The sequence below is a fragment of the Chiloscyllium plagiosum genome, unplaced genomic scaffold, assembly GCF_037043375.1.
Source record: "Chiloscyllium plagiosum isolate Xiang-an unplaced genomic scaffold, Cpla_swu_hap1 HiC_scaffold_7, whole genome shotgun sequence".
Classification (NCBI taxonomy): domain Eukaryota; kingdom Metazoa; phylum Chordata; class Chondrichthyes; order Orectolobiformes; family Hemiscylliidae; genus Chiloscyllium; species Chiloscyllium plagiosum.
In genome coordinates this window covers 79,626,460-79,644,416 of record NW_028270145.1, presented here as the reverse complement: position 1 = coordinate 79,644,416, position 17,957 = coordinate 79,626,460, and the positions used below count along the sequence as shown (strand labels likewise).

General features: G+C 37.3%; 1 protein-coding gene across 4 annotated transcripts in view; it reads right to left on the bottom strand.

The window, feature by feature from the left end:
* Positions 1–17,957, bottom strand: part of rab3gap1 (RAB3 GTPase activating protein subunit 1) — an 89,460-nt gene that overhangs the window by 11,314 nt on the left and 60,189 nt on the right. For all 4 annotated transcript variants that reach the window (XM_043694040.2, XM_043694041.2, XM_087989203.1 and 1 more), the window contains 8 exons: positions 17,236–17,408; positions 16,839–16,893; positions 14,140–14,517; positions 12,793–12,930; positions 5,917–6,144; positions 3,131–3,227; positions 2,666–2,769; positions 2,454–2,569 (listed from right to left, as the gene is read on the bottom strand). In XM_043694040.2, coding sequence (XP_043549975.1) covers positions 2,454–2,569; positions 2,666–2,769; positions 3,131–3,227; positions 5,917–6,144; positions 12,793–12,930; positions 14,140–14,517; positions 16,839–16,893; positions 17,236–17,408 — 1,289 coding nt within the window. The remainder of the gene's footprint in view (positions 1–2,453; positions 2,570–2,665; positions 2,770–3,130; positions 3,228–5,916; positions 6,145–12,792; positions 12,931–14,139; positions 14,518–16,838; positions 16,894–17,235; positions 17,409–17,957) is intronic.

The window sequence follows — 17,957 nt, the reverse complement described above, 5'->3', positions numbered from 1 at the left end:
ACTGACTATTGGGGGTTCTATAGTACAATTCCAAAGTGATCACCCCCTTCTTATTTCTCAGTTCCACCCATAGAACTTCATTATATGATCCCCCAGGAATATCCTCTTGAAGTACTGCTGTGATGTAATCCCTAATCAAAAACTCCCCTCCTTTCTTGCCTCCCCTTTATCTTTCCTATAGCATCTATACCCAAGAGCTGTCAGTCCTGTCCCTCCCTCAGCTATGTTTCTGTTATAGCTATGATATGCCTGACCCATGTTCTTATCCATGCTCTGAATTCACTGGGAAAATGTTAAGTATCTAAAGTAAAGAATGTAACAGAACAGCATTTAGAAATAGATAATATGTTAGAGTCAGCATGGCTTCATGAAGGGGAAATCACGTCTGTTAAATATAGACTTTCTTGAGGAGGTCACAAGAGGATAGATAAAAAAGTAGTGAATTTAATATATTTGGATTTCCAAAAGATTGATAAAGTACTGCATGTTGAGCTACTCAAAGTCGCCCGTGGATTGGGAGGTAGTATATTAATATGGATAGAAGACAGATAATTGGAATAAGTTAGATTTTTTAGGATGGTAACCTGTAACTCGCGGTGTGCCACGAGGATCAGTGCTGGGACCATCATTATTCATAATATATGTTAATAGCTTGGATGGGGAAAATGTATGTAATACAGTCACATTTGCAGATGATATAAAAATAGGTGTGAAAGAAAGTGGTGAGGATGACACCAACCGTCTGCAGAGGAATACAGACAGATGGACAAAAACTTGACTCATAGAAAACAGAGTGGGGAAATGTGAGACCATGCACTTTGGTAGTAAGAATAGAGGTGGTGAACATTATTTAAATGGAGAAAGACTGCATAAAACTTTGGAACAGAGGGATTTGGGAGTCTTTGTACATGAATTACAAAAATCCAGCAAACAAGTTCAGCAGGTTATAGGGAAAGCAAATGAAACATCACCCTTTATTTCAAAGAGAATGGAGCATAAAAGTAAGGAGAGTTTTAATAAACAATTTGCTATTTACTATACAAGGAAAAAAATCAGACAACAATTGGAATACTGTGCATTGCTTTGGGCATCATATCGGAGGGAGGCAGAAAGAGAAGGTTCATTAGGCTGATACCAGGTATGGAGGGACTCTTATGCGGAGAGGTTGAGTAGATTGGGCCTGTACTCAGAATACAGAAGAATGAGAGCAATCTTAATGAAACAAACAAGATCCTTAGAGGATTCGTGAGGGCAGGTGTAGAAAGGTCATTTCCCTTTGTGGGAGAATTGAGGACCAGAACATATAATCTCAAAACAACAGGTGACACATTTAAGGCAGATATGAGGAGTAATTTCTTCTGAGGATATTGAATCTGTGGATTTTTTTTTTAAAACCGCAGAGGGTTGTGGAGGCTGGACCATAGAGCCATACAGCATGGGAACAAACTTGTCAGTTCAACTCAGCAGCACCAACCAGACATCCCAATCTGACCTAATCCAGTTTGTCAGCATTTGGCTCTTATCCGTCTAAACCTTTCCTAATCATATACACATCCAGATGCCTTTTAAATGCTGTGATTTTACCCATCTCCCTTATTTCCTCTGTCAGCTCTTTCAATGCACGCATGAACAGATTATTTCTTTTGAATCTTTCCCCTCTCACCTTAAACCTATGCCTTCTAGTTTTGAACCTCCCTCATCCTGGAAAAAAGATCTTGGCTATTTAACCCTATCCAGGCTCCTCATGATTTTATAAACCTCCACAAGGTCACCTCTCAGCCTCTGATGCTCCAGGGAAAAAAGTCCCAGCCTGTTCAGGTTAGTTCAGTTGGTTAGCCCCAACCTATTCAGTGCCTCGCTAGGACTCAAATCCTTGAGTCCCAGCAAGATCCTAGTAAATCTTGTCTGCACCCTCTCAAGTTGAACAACATCTTTTCTAAAGAAGGATGAGCAGAATTATGTGCAATATTCTTAAGTGGCCTCACCAATGTCCTAGATGTTCAGACAGACAGATTTTTAATCAGTAAGAGAATCAAGGCAGGAAAGTGGAGATGCGAATTATCAGTTCACTATGAACTCACTGAATACTGGAGCAAACTGGATGCGCTGAACCAATATCTTATCGTCTTTATGGGTTTTGGAATTCTGGTCCAGTGACATTAGCACAGTTACCCCACTCCAGAATCCAGTTTCTTTTTTATTTCAATAACCCACCTTAAACTTATTAATTCCTCATATAATGAGGAAGTTCCCTATTGGTTAAGTTCCATAATGAAATCTTCCTCATGGACCAAGGAACCCTGATGTCAGGTTTACCTCTTTAGATCAGAAACTTAGTTCCCTTGGTCAGACCATATATTGGGTTGGCAATGGGACCAAAGCGAAACGGTTGGTAAGCAACTGTAAAAATAATCAAGTTACTGATTAGGAAAGCAATGTAATACATCTTTTACCTCTCCAATTCTTCACGTTCCTCTTCCTTTTCACATTTCTTGATTCCAAATTTAGCTTGAAGTGATCTGGATCTTGCAATAATGGCTTCTGAAGCTATTATCTGACCAATTAACTCCTAGAAGAAAAGGTCATATAGTAGTTTCCTTATTTTCTAAAGGCCCATTTTATACAAGTATGAATATTCCTGACAGATAATGCCAGCAAAACTTACTTCCAATTTTTTGATATCAGGGTTTGAATATCTTAGAAGTTTGCTAGCATGAGCAATGATGTGCTGGATTATTTTTCTTACAGAGGGGATATCTTCCATTGATTCTGTTGAAGATGGTAAATAAATTAATTGTACCATTACTACTGAAAGCACAAAGATCAAGCAATACACATGGAGACCCCATAAATTAGAATACTATAAAGGCTTAACAAACAATAAGATTAAGACCATAAGAAATAGGATTGAAAGGAAGGCCATTTGGCCCATCAAGTCCACTCCGCCATTTAATCATGACTGATGGGCACTTCAATGCCACTTACCCGCACTCTCCCCGTAAGTCATGATTAAGTCAATTAACACATTAGATTAGAATTTTATGAAATGCTGATAACTTCCAATTATAAACAATTATAAATATCTTAAAATATTAATGTTATATCTGGTCTATAAACATAACAGTTTTACCTTCTTCTTTAACTTTCAGCAATGCAGCATGCAAAATGCATGGTAGTAAATGTTGAGTCAAATCTGCAGGTTTTAGCCCAACTAAATAGTGAAGAACCTAAAAGGAAACACATGTCTCATTAAATGGGTCTAAATCTGTAAACAAGTACAATTAAATTATGACTAAAATCCCATGAGTAAAACCTTAACAAAAATGATTGATACTATTTTATCTTACTACTCAAGACTTTGTAAATTACATCGTCTCTCCCCCCAAATGCAAAAAAAAACCCTTAAGCATATCAATTTTCTGCTGCACATCTGAAAATTCAATCAAATTTAAAACCATAAGTAACAAGTCATATTGAAAAGTTTTCCACATGGAAATAGTTTGATCCCACATGAAATACAAAGCAATACAAAATTATAATACAGAAACAGGCCATTCTATTCTACCAGTTTTTGTTTTCATTTACCCTCAACTTTACTAATCATCCAGTTTTATATTTTCGAGTTAATTTCCTCAACTACTAACCTGGGCACTAAATTTCAAAGAATCACAACAGAGAGAGAGCAGGCTTTTAAAGCCCTGAGTTCTAAATCACTTAAGTTTAAACTTTATTTATAGCTTTTCATTTTTAACTCCAAAAGAGGTATTTGATGGAATCCTTCTACATTTGGAGCATTTGTTTTGAATCCTCACTCTTGCCAGGACAAGTATTTTGCCACAGAATCAGTGAACTTTATACATAAAAAAAGAGGCTACCTTTCAGTCAGTCATACTAAAGAATCAATTCAAGTCCAAGCTCTTTCCCCTTAATTATTCCTTAATAAACTACTCAACATTTTCTTTCATTCAGTGTTTCCAGTATGACGTTCTGTATCCTAACAACTGTAACTGTAAAAAGGAATTTCTTAAACTCTCCTTTCCATCTTCTATGTAGACCCTTTAATTACTGACTCATCGACCAATAGAAATAGCTTTTCTCAATTTACGTTATGAAAATGTCTCAATTTTCAAGACACCCATGTAACTTGTAAGTCAACTTTGATCAAATTAAAAAAAGGTTTCTGTGGTCTCTACCCATAAAGTCCATCATGTCTGGTATGTGCTAAGTAAAATTTGTTCTGTACTTTCTGCTTGTATTGGATAACCTTACTAAAGTAAAAAATTCAAAACTGCAGCCTGCATGTTTTATACAGAATTGAAACTTTATTGCTGGAACAGCACAGCAGGTCAGGCAGCATCCAGGGAACAGGAGATTCGACGTTTCGGGCACAGGCCCTTCTTCAGGAAAGAATACAGAATTACTGTTGTGTTTGATTTTGTACTGTGTGCTCTGTATTAAAAATTTAGAATCTCTGTAGCTTTTCCAACATAGCCTTATCAACTCGTTCTCCCAGATATTAAAGATGTTTGCATGTGAATTAAGTTTCTGTATTTTGCTTTTTAAAAATTTACGATTGAGCATACATTTCTTGTCCTCCTCCTCCTCCATAATTTCATCTGCTTAATTTAGCAACTTAACTTCCTGAAGTTATTAAACATAGTTTACATTTCTATTACCTGTAAATTTTGATACTGTGCATTTTTACCTGGGAAATATAACCATTTTAATCCCTTTTCCCGCTGAAAAAAAAAGTCTAATCACATAACACTACATTGTACTGAGAACAAAATATGCTGGAGATCAGAGTGGGTCAGGCAGCATCCATGAAGACAGCAAGCTAGTGTTGAGTCTAGGTGACTTTTCAACAGAGCTACCATATTGTCTGTCCTGCCATCAATATTTTGTATCGATTATGATCATCTCCTTTTTGATACTATATACATATTATATTTAGACAGCTTCAATGCAACACTTATCAAATGACTGAAAATCCATACCAACACCATTCACCTTTATCAACACATTCCATCATTTCTCTGAAGGGATCGATTAAATTATCTTTCGTCAAAGCCCTGATGGCTATCCTTAATTAACATACAATTTTATTCAATATTATGCCTGCACAGCAGTGCTGCCCGATAAAACTGCTGACTAGACATTTGTAGACACATTTGTGGTTACTGCCACAGAATTTTAGCTACATGCACTAATTTTAGACAAAAGCATCTTACATAAATTCACAACACAACAATTGAGCTTTACATGTCCATTTATTTAAACTTGTGTTATTATTCAATACCAAAAATGCTCAAAGTACTCATTTATATTTTTTGTCTTTGCACTTTACTGATATACACACAGGAAACTTAAGGTACACACTGTGAACTGACAAGGTCATATGTTTGACAAAGGCATTACTCATTTACTTATCTCGCAGTTAATAATTTGGACAATAATGCTCCCTCAAAGCTTTTCTACAATTAATATTAGGTTATGGTTACTCAGTTGTTACCTTGTAGAAATATAGCCTCACAAATATCTGGAAAAACGTTTTTATTGCGACAGCCAGTCATTTATGAGCTGACTTCCGCCAATAATGTGCAACCGGCCTATGTTTCTTCACTTTGAAAGTCACCAACATTTTCAGTACTGTCTCCACAACTATTGTTAGTCTATTTAATTGCTACACCTCCTGCTCATGAATCTTTCATTACCAAAATCAGTACTCACCTGTAAAACTTCATCAAAAAATTTCTTCTCATCTCAAATCCTCTCTAATCTTTATTATTTAGCTTTTCAAGTGCCCAAGATCCTTTTCAATTTTCCCACTCTGCAACCTGCTTTCATATCTTCTCTCAGCAATTTTTGCTTCTCTTATTATTGCACCATTAATGTAACTATTTAAATTAGTTATACCTTTTCAGCTTCCCTGGTGTCATCAAAGAGGCGTCTTTGTCGTCGAACTGGAATCGGCTTTGCTGTTTCCCATGCCTCCACCCACATGTTACCAGGAATTTTCATTCTGGCACTTAATTCTCCTCTGAGAACCTTGTCACCTGTTTCATCAGTGAATTCTTCCTCAATGTAGTCACGAGGAGAGTACCATCTCACAAAATCTTCCAGACAACAGCCAGGGTTTGCAGCCTAAGAAACAAAATTATTTTCATTGAAAAATCCAAGTTATTTTCTTTGAGATGCAATGGTTATCACTCAAGTGTTTATTGAAGAAAATTTACTTCATGTAACCCCATGAAATAAACATTAGCATAGTTTTGCACCTAGCCATGTCCCTCTTCTCCAAAAGGTTATCAGTTGGTATTAGCATTTATGGTCTATCCTCAGTTGCTCTTGATAAGCTGCTTTCTTGACCAACTGCATACCCTCCAACAATGTTATTGGGAAATAGCTCCAGGACTTTGACCCATGGACATGGAAGGGACAGCAATATATTCAGAATGGTGAGTGGCTTGGACAGGAACTTGCAGATGGCAATGTTCCCACTTATCTGTTTCCCTTATCCTTTTGGATGGTAGTGGTCTTGTATAATATATGGTTTTCAGAAGCCTTTGGTGATTTTTACAGCGCATCGTGTACATGGCACACAGTGGCTTTACTGACTGCTGGCGGTAGATGGACAGAATGTTTATGCACGGGGTAGCATCAAACAGGTTGCTTTGTCCTGGATGGTTGTCGAGTTTTTTGATTGTCATTGGAGTTGCACTCATCTTAACTTGTACCTTGTAGACAATGGACAGGCTTTGGGGAGTCAGGAGGTGAGTTACTCACTACAGGAGTCTGAGCCTCTGACCTACTCTTACTGCCACAGTATCTATATGGCTAATCCATTTCAGTTTCTGGTCAAAGGTAATCTCCCAGATGTTGATCTCAATGCCATTAAAAATCAAGAGATAATGGTTAGATTCCCTCTTGTTCGAGATGGTTGTTACCTGACACTTATGTAGTATGAATATTGCTTGGCATTTGTAAGCCCAAAGCTGATATTGTCCAGGTCTTGCTGCATTACGACATGGACTCCTTCAGTATCTGAGCAGTCAAGCATAAGAACATAAGAAATAGGAACAGGAGTAGGCCATCTTGCCCTTCGAATCCGTTCCGCCATTCAATAAAATCATGGCTGACCTTTCTGTGGACTCTACTCCACTTAACCTCCCTCTCACCATAACCCTTAATTCCATTACTGTTCAAACAATTTTTAGCTTTAAAAGCATTTACTGAGGAAGCCTCAACTACTTCACTGGGCATGAAATTCCACAGATTCACAACCCTCTGGGTGAAGAAGTTTCTTTTCAATTTGGTCCTAAATCTGCTCCCCCTAATTTTGAGGCTATGCCCTCTTGTCCTAGTTTCACCTACCAGAGGAAAATTCCTCTCTACTTCTATCTTATCTATTCCTTTCATAATTGTATATATTTCTAGAAGATTCACCTTCATTCTAAATGCCAATGAATATAATCCTACTCGGTCTCTCCTAATAGGCCAACCCCCTCAACTCTGGAATCTATGATGCTGGGGATCTCTGAATGTGAGCCAAGATGGATCAGTCACTCATTAGTTACATTGTTCAGCCAGAACTAATGATTCAGCCTTATCTTGATTGAGAACTATTTGGATAGCACATCTCAGGAGGTGGTCACTGCAGATTAGAAGTGTATAGGCAGACGGGGAAATGGATATCTAATAGGGGTTTAAGAAATTCAAATGAGTAGTGCAGGAGTCCCCCACATTTATCTTGCTTGCTAATTAATATTACAGCGGTGAGGGTGATGGTTCCTCAGAGGAGTACAGCCACAGCAAAGCCAATGACAGAGGGACAACTTATGTAGGGGAGGAACCAATTAAAGAACAACACTATTTTGGATCTGGTATTATGGAACAAAAAGAGAGCTAATTAACAAATTGTGCTGTTAAAATACCTTCAAGAATGAGTGACCACAATATGTGAGAATTTTACATTATGTTTGAAAATGAAGTAATTCATTCTGAAGCAAGAGTATTAAATGTGAAAATGGGAAAGTTATGAAGGCATGAGGAACTGGGAAAATACATTAAAATAAGTGACTTTTTTTTTAAAAAGTCTATCCATTGTCTATTGCATGACGTAAGCAACTGTACATAGAAGATAGGAGCAGGAACAGGCCTTTTGAGCAGCTGAGCCTGCTCCACCATTCATTATAGTCTTAGCCAATCATCGAGCACAATACCAACCTCCCCCATATTCTTTGATCCTCTTTGCCACAATCTCCCTCTTTCTTGAAAATACATGTCTTGGCCTCAACCACTTTTGTGACAGTGAATTCTACAGGCTCACAACTCTCTAGGTGTTGAAATTTTTCTCAATCCTAAAAGCTTTACCCCTTCTCCTTAAACTGAGACCACTGGTTCTGGAATACCCCACCATTGGGAACATCCTTCTACATTCAACCTATCTAGTCCCATTTGAACTGTATAGGTTTCTAGGAGATCCCCCTCATTCTTAACTCCTGTATACATAAGCCTAACCGACACAATATCTCCTCATACCTCAGTCCTGCCATCCCCAAAATCAATTCAGTAATCTTTGCTTCAGTCCCGCTATGCTGAAAATGTGTTGCTGGAAAAGCGCAGCAGGTCCGGCAGCATCCAAGGAACAGAAGAATCGACGTTTCAGGCATAAGCCCTTCTTCAGTCCCGCCTTAGCAAGAACATCCTTCCAAAGGTAAGGAATACCTTGAAGGTGCAAAAACTCAAACAAGGTCAGTTAACCGTGGCTAACCATTGCAATAAATCTGAGGACTGGGAGGTTGAAACTAATCAGCAATGGAAGAACAGAATATAAATGCAATCCTGTTGAAACCATAAAAATAGACTTGTCTCATTTCACCTCCCCCTTCACCAATCTATCACTATTCAGAAAATAAACAGCCTGCCTGTTTTTACTACCAAAACGGATAACCTCACTGTAATCCACAGTACTGCATCTGCCATGTATTTGTTATCAAAATTCCATTGAAGCTTCTCTGCATCCTATTCTCAGCAGAGCCTTCCACCCAACTTTGTGTCATCTGACATGTAGTTTCCTCACTTAAATCATTAATATATTGTGAAAAGCTGGGGTACAAGCACATCGCTAGCAACCACTAGTTACTGTCTGCCACTCAGAAAAAGGCACATTTATTGCTACGTTTTTGTTTCCTATCTGCCAACCAGTTCTCAATCCTTTTCAGTACATGACCTCCAATCCCATGCATTTTAATTTTGCACGCTAATCTCTTATGTGGAACCTTATCAGAAGACTCCTGAAAATCCAAGTAAACCACATCCACTGGCTTCCTTTTATCCATGTTACCATTCTCATAAAACTGCAGCAGATTAGTCAAACAATTTCACATCCATAAATTGTTTGGCTAACAGAAATATTGATCCATCACAGAAAGAGTCTGGAGAATTTATAAAGGGGAACAGAAAAATTTCAGAGAAGCCAAGTCATTACTGAGAAAGATACAAAAAATCTCTCAGAACTAGAGATCCAACTGGCTAGAGAAAACAAGAGAAGGAAATTAATATTAGTCAGAAGATTGAACTAAAGGAATGAAAATTACTGAGAAATCGCCAGGATCTGATATTCTACATTTCAAAGTGTTGAAGGAAGTAGCTATAGAATTATCTACTAAAATTCTACAGATTCTGTAATGATTCCTGCAAATTGAAGGTAGCAAACATGGTCCTGTTATTTAAGGGAACCAGAGAGAAAACAATGAACTTCAGACCTGGAAGCCTTATATCGATAGAGAAAAACTAGATTCTATTTTAAAGAATGTGATAAATAGATAAACGGATGATAATAATCTGATTGGGCATAATCAGAATGGATTTACCAATAGGAAGTCAGCAGATTCATCAAACACCGTTTTTTAAAAATGTTACAAACAAAATTAATAAAAGACTTCAGTGGTCATAAAGTGGTTTGAAAGGTTGGTCATGGCATTAGTCAACTCTAGCCTCCCCACTACTCTTGACCCCTCCAATTTGCCTATCGGACCAACAGATCCATGTCAGATGCCATATCACTTGCCCTTCACTTTTCCCAAGAACATCTTGACAGGAAGAACAGCTACGTTAAGAATCCTGCTCATTGACTACAGTTCAGCCTTCAACACTATTATCCCCTTGAGACTGATTACTAAACTTAGTGATCTCGGACTAAACCCCACTCTCTGCAACGAGATCCTCAGTTTCCTGACCCACAAGCCACAATCAGTGAAGATTGGCAACAATATTTCATCCTTACTAACACTCAACACTGGAGCCCTCCAGGGGTGCATACTCAGCCCCCTACTGTACTCACTGTGTACCCATGACTGCGTCACAAAATACCAGACCAATGCCATTTACAAGTTCACTGATGATACCACCATAGTAGATCATATTTCAAATGGCAATGAAATAGACTGCAGACAGGAAGTGGAAGTCCTGGAAAATGGTGCATAGAGAACAACCTAGCTCTCAATGCCGGTAAAACTAAGGAACTCATTATTGACTTTCGGTCCCCCTACACATTAACAGCACAGAGGTGGCAGGGTTGGAGAGTGTCAAGCTCCTGGGAGTGGTCATCCATAACAAGCTTTCTTGGACTCTTCATGTGGATGCACTGGTTACAAAGGTCCAACAACATCTCTTCTTCCTCAGGCAGCTGAAGAAATTTGGCATGACAGTGAATACCCATCCCAACTTTTATAGGTGCACTATCGAGAGCATTCTATCTGGATGCATCACTATCTGGTATGACAACTGTACCACTCAAGATCAGAAACGGTTACAGAGAGTGGTGAACTCGGCCCGGACAATCATAAAGGCCAACGTCCCATCTATAGAATCCATCTACCAGGCCCGCTGTCAAGGAAAGGCAGGCAGCATTCTCAAAGATCCATCACACCCTGGCAATATTTTTCTACAACCTCTACCATCGGAGAGAAGGTACAGAAGCCTGAACACATGCACCATCCAGTTTCGAAACAGTTTCTACCATATTGTTGTTAAAATACTGAATGGACTCTCAAACTCTTAACGTTCACCTGTACCTTTGTTTTTGCCCTGTCTACCTATTATTTACTATCTATGCTACTGAACTATGTGATCTGCTGTATTGCTTGCAAGACAAAACCTTTCACTGTGCCTTGGCACACGTGACAATAAATTCAATTCAATTCAAGGACAACTGATTGACATTGTATGCTTATCAAAGACTCTCTGAAAACCTAAAGTCCACCCAGAAGGCTAGTGAGAAAAATTAAACCACATGGGATAGGAAGTAATGAAGTGGCGTGAATTAGCGATTGGCTAACAAACTGAAAACAGGGTGTAGGAATAAATGGATCATTCACATATTGGCAGGCTATTACTAGTGGGGTACTAAAAGAATCAAGATTTGGGTCTTGATTATATATCTCTCAATGAAATGGGGGTGGGGGGGAATAAAGTGCAATTTTTCCAAATTTGAGAATGACATGAAACGGGTATGAGTGTTGCAAGAAAGACACAAAACTACTTCAAAAGGATTTAGACAGGTTTCCTGACTGGGTATGAATATGGCACGTAGAATATAATGAAAGAAAATGTGAGGTTATCCACTTTGCTCATTAGAACAGATGTGCAGAGCATTTCTTAAATGTTAGGAGGTTGGAAAATGTAGTGTACAAATGGACCTTGATGTTCTTGCCAATGAGTTACTGAATGCTAGCATGCAGACTATTCAGAAAACTAATGGAATGTTGGCCTTTGTTGCAAAATGGTTTGTGTACAATTATGAAGTCTTGCTTAAAATGTTTAGGAGCTTGGTTAAACTGCAGCTGGAGTACTGTGTGCATTTTTGGTTTCCTTATCTCATGAAAGATACTATTGCCATAGAGGGAGTGGTTCTTTGAAAATAAATTGGGCAAACTGGACCTATGTTCTCTTGAGTTCTGAAAAATAAGCAGCGATCTCATTAAAACTGCCAAAACACTTAAAAAGGATAACAGGGTAAATGCAGGTAAGATGTTTCCGCTAGTTGGAGAGGGAGGCATTTGAGGAGGAAATAGTGAGAGTACAAGACAAATATATTCCAATAAAGCTAAGGGGGTGGCACCAAGAGCAGGAATCCTGGATATCAAGGAACATAAAGGATATCATTAAGAGATAAATAGAAACTTATGGCAAGTACTAAGGACTGAATACACAGAGTCAGAAGTATAAAAAAATGAGAACTTAAAGGAAATCAGGAAAGCAAAAAGATTGCATGAGAAAGAATCTGTGGGTGGAATAAAGAACAACCCAGTGGGAATTTATAAATATATAATGAGCAAGAGAATAACTCAGGAAAGTTTAGGGCCCATTAGAGACCATCATTAGACTTTTAATTCCAGATTGTATTAAATTGAAATTCCATTACTTGCCATAGTGGATTCCAAACCCACATATTACCTCGGTCTCTTGATTATTAGGCCAGAAATAAAACTACTACACTGATCACCTCCTTATCTATTCACATGCATATCACTTGACCTCCTACTGATTTTGAAGTGATGTTATTGAATTTCTGCTGTTGCACAATTGTGGCTCAAAATAATATCTAATTAAACAAATTTCTGTGCATAATAGCAGGAAAATCTTTCATTCTGAATTATACTAAATAACAGAAGTACTCTGACCAATCCTTTCTGTTCCATCAAAAGACAGTAATAACACTTTTAATTGGGTGTTATTCTCCTAAATTTTGATGATTAGGGAAAATGAGATTTTGAAAAACCCTTTTACCTTGAAAGATTCCATATCAGACAGCAAACAGGCGCTCTGCATTCTAGCACGCAGATGTGCTCCTTCAGCCGACGTTCCCAGTTTAGCTAATACTTCTGATTGTTCTTCCAACAAATCTTCTGTCATTGGTGCTGGTTCCTGACAGGAAGTTCAGTAAATCAAAAAGATTGTGTTAGGTTTGCTCCCTGTGCTTTCTGGTAATTGTGGAAAGGAGGAAGGTGAGCAGAAAGCCTGATAAAGAGCAAGACAATACATCTTAGACTGATCTAATGATACACTGAATAATAATTTGATTATTATACAATTTAAAAAAAAAGTTGTGAAAAATCTAATAGACTATTCCTCTGGCTTTACCATAGCTCTTTTCCAAAATTTGTTGATTTAGTCATAGTTACAAGATCTATAACCCAAGCTGGAGGTGGTGCAAGGGAATGGGAATGGAAAGTATCACATTATCAGTGTATTAATTGTTTCATGGAATATAACTGGTTCCTTTTTCTCTATCAGTATTTCTTGAACAGATGGTGATGCACAAGTGTGTGCATATAAATGTGTGGTTTTTTTCCATTGATTGTTGTTGACCAGTCTAGCACCAATGATCTTGCTTATTATGACATATGGATATTTTAAAACAAATGAAAATCCTAGGTGTTTACTTTTCAAAGTATTCTGGGACGAGAAATTCTGCTGATATCTCTTTACCTCCCCCTGTAACTTTTCAGCTGTTTAAGCAAATCCTTCAGGGGCTTTCAACTTGATAAAAACACAAACATATACATTCCATGATTATCATTGAAGCACTACAGTAGGAAACATTTGTCATTTACTTAAGTGTTGTGTGGAATCTGCAAATGTACAAAGATAACAAAGGTAGAGAAAATAAACTATGAGGGTACATTACTCTGGGGAGGCGGCTTTGAGAACAAGAAATTGGCAGAGGAATTAAGCAGATACTTTGCATCAGTCTTTGTGGTGAACATCCCATTATTACTAAAGAATATGAGGAAGGAACTAAGTACATTCTCCATCTCTAAAGAAGTAGTATTAGACAAACTAATAGGGCTAAAGGCAGGTAAGTTCCCTGGCCCTGATGGCTTGCAATCCAAGATCCCAAAAGAGCTGGCTACAGAGATTGTGAAGCATTGGTTGTAATTTTCCAAAATTTCTGGAGAAATTCCAGAGGATCAGGAAACTGCAAATGCTAGAGGGGCTGAACAACCTATTCCTGTTCCTATTTTTTATGGTCTTACTGTGCTTAAAACACCATGACTGCATAATACAATAACACTTCATTTTAAAATGCAGAAGTCGGAAAGTAAAGTTTGCTTTATTCAAAGCATTTCTTACCTGTGTAACTGGAATACAAAGTGGATCTCCTGTACGAAGCAGAGTTAAGTTGCCATGCTGATGAAGACGTCCTTCAGGTCTCCACTTATGCATATCTTTCTTTCCACCATCTCTCTCCTCTCCTTTTGTTGCGCCTTCTTTCATGTCACTGTCTTGCAATTCTTCTGCGTCACTCAGACATTCAAAAAACTCATCTTCGCTATCACTCCATGAGTCCCAGGATTTCTGTTGAGAAGTTTCTCCTTTGTTATTAGGATATTCTGGTGTTCCTTTGCTATTTGACACCTTCCTTTCCATGCAGTCGCCCAGTGCATTTTCAGCTGATTGTCTCTTTCCATCGTCTCTTGCTTTTTTCCTCTCAATGCAGCAATTCAGCATCTTAAAGTTAAAAATACAAGTTTTCACAGGAAGCTAAAAACTTCCACAATTGCCCTTTTCATTCTGAACCTTCCTCTAATGTTCAAGGGTTCCAATGCAATCTCCAAAACAGTGCTGCAGAAACCAAAACAACTCAGTGCCCCTGCTTTTACACAATGAATACTGCTGATTCTAGCACCTGCCACAAAATTTCAGTTTGGCATTTTTATTTCCCTTTTTCACATATGTTTTGATTGTAATTGAATTTCTTCCAATGAATGGGGTGCCATTGTACAGTGTTCTGATTTAAAGTATTGACAATTGAGCAGAGACAGGAAGAGAGGAAGAGGCAATGAGAGAATATTCCATATATAATGACAACCTACCCCCCACCAAATGTTCAAGATTGAAGGATATTCTGCTTTGCAAGAGTGAGTTAACATTCAAATAATATGTTACAAACAATGCAAATTAATGGAAGTTGTAATTCTACGTCTGTATGGCAGTCAACGAATACATGGCATACAAACAGGCCAGTCAGACTAAACAGCCCACACCACAATTCCACTAAGAGTTTTGCAGCTTTTCCTTATCAAAATATACATCATTGCAAACTTCTACGCAATCCCCTCACCCAATATATTTATCTAGCCCCCACCAAACGCAATACTCACTACACACATTTCTTGAAGTTGTATGTTCCACATTCACACCTCTCCCTGGGTAAAGATATTTCTTGTGATTTTCCTACTTGATTAGTGACAATCTCAGTGATGAACTCTCGTGTTTCACAGGAGAGTTGGACTTGTGATCGCACTATCAAAAACTGTTGTAATTTTAAAGAACCTAAGTCACTTCTTAGCCTAGCTTCTCAAGACAGAAGTGACCCAAACGGTCCATCATTTCCTGACCAGAATTTACTGATTCATCCACATATATCTTCGCAACTTCTTCAACAAATTTTTTTTTCATGATACTGTAAACACAAATATGTGTTGGACTCCATATGTGGTCAAACCAAGGTTCCATAAAAGTTTTAACATGATTTGTGCCCCTTTTTATTCTCTCTCTCTAGAGGTTTCTGGCGCTGAGGTAGCTGTACTAAACACTTCATATATCTGCTCTGATTCAATCCTCAACCTTGCAGCAAATCCTGCCTTATTGGTTGTTTTAACCCTTTTACTTATCCCTTCCAACCAATTAATTGAAATTGTTGAAAACTCTCAATTATTATTCTAGGTTTTCTCTCCCTAATTTCTTCCTCCATCTCCCTTCAACTGTTATGCAGATATCTCCAGTAGTGTGCTTGATCCTTTATCATGTTTTACCGGTTTTGACAGATTCCATTTTATTTTTAAAGATAGATGTGTGAATTCCTTCCAATGCTATCATGCAGTCTTTATTCCAGATTTTCCAGTTGTCAGTTATGAGCAATTACTAAATCTAACTCTTCAAAACAGTTATTGCTTCCACTTCCCATTTTATTACAGGCACTATGTACATGCATTACTGTATAGTGTTCAGCTAATTTTTAAGAATGGTTCCTCTCACTTCATAATTCACTTATTTTTAAACTTCTATTTTATAAATCTGTTAACCTTGGTTTTAAAACTCTCTTAGTTGACTCTGCCCTGCATTTAAACTTTCAGGCTGTCTAATTTCTTGTAGATTCCTCCATCCATCTGAGTAGTTTATAGGTAAAATAGGAGAAAATATAGTTCTGAGGTCCAAGGTGAAATGAAAAATTATGGGTGACAAAAAAAAACAATTTGCAAACATGATGATTTGCTCAGTTAAGAATGAAAATTAGCTGAAAAAGGATGAACTGAAAATGTGGTTCAAGGTACAGTCTTCAATTTGATTCAAGAATCAAAAAAATACCAAAAATGCCAGGGATGATTCCCATTTAGAATTGATATGGTGAAAAGTACCAGATGTTTAAAGTGTAAGTGCAGCTCCAATAAATATCAATTTGCCAGAGATATTCGTTAAGTTAGTGACACTGAAACATTCATATAAAATGCATATTTCACAGTTCACTAGAACTAAAGGGGAACAATGTGCAATATTACAGAATATCAAGTCAAATTGTTTTCTATTCAGAGCTTATTTTTAAGCAGTGCAATGCACTCAAAAGCTTAATGAGATGGTATAAACTTAATATTTAAAGTTTTTTTCATTCTAAGTAAGGACACAAAATGTTGACCTAAAGTCAAGAAGAACTTAGCAATATTGTTCTTTTTTTGCTTTGAGACATTTAGTCAATTCAACACAAAACATTGTAATAAATAAACCTAAAAATGTCTGTCGTGAAAGTCAAATGGTACAATTTTCCATCATACCTGCAGTTTTTGATGTAACAAGCAGCATTTTAAATCTGGAGCTCCAGTAGCTAACCTGAAAAACAGAATTAACTTGATTCTTTCTTCATGATATAACTGGACAGCAATACTAAACTTAACAAATTCATCCATAAAAATCTTTTTCTTAAATTTTCACATACTCCAAAATATCTTAAGATTTGGGAATCTAACATCAGACTCTCTTTATAATTTCTGTAGGTTTCATAATGCGGAAGTTTATCTTTCATCCCACAGTTTGGTCCATTAGTCACTTTTCATGATGCTGTACCAAACGAACCAAAAGTTTGTAATCTGGGATTACAAGTGGAAATGCTAAGATTCAAACCTGGGCTTCTGAATGCATGGCAGATACTTCACAGTTTAAAAAAAAACTTACCCTGGTATAAGATAATTATTTTCCAATCTGTACCGCATTTCCAACACAAACTCCTGCCATAAATGGGCTACGCCTCTCATTCCACCATGATAAAAGTTAACCATACAGAGGCACAAAGCCAGCTTGTATGTCAGACTGTCTGAGGGAGCAGATTTAAATTGGCAATAAAGATTCTGAAAGAAAGAAAACAGAAAATATGATTAGAAATAATTATTTTTATACAAGATATTTACAATTTTTATGACCAGAGCTAATTTTACTTCAGTGAAAAAAAATCTGGAAGACAAGGTAGTATGAACAGATAATACACCAGATCCAGTAGGACAGGAAATGGAATAGCAGTTCACTTTAATCAACCAAAAAAAAGGAATTAAAACTTTGACACTTTTCACAATGCTGCTAAACCCCAATATGCTTTACATGCAATTAACTATCAGGAATGCTGAACCAATATATAATTCCCAACTACTTTTAAATTGTACAATGTCATGCAGGTTAGTATTGATGGAAATATTCAAAAGTAAAATGAAACAAAACCTTCCCTCATGAACTATATAGTGTGTAAAAATGCAAACAAGAATATTTAGAGTTCATCGGAGAATAAAAATCAATACAGTTCAAACTGTTGTTAGCAGTACAGAACTTGAACACTGCTGAAAAAAAACTTCTATCAAAGCCCTTCACATTGCATCCACCAAGACAATTTACAAGAATCACGAAAT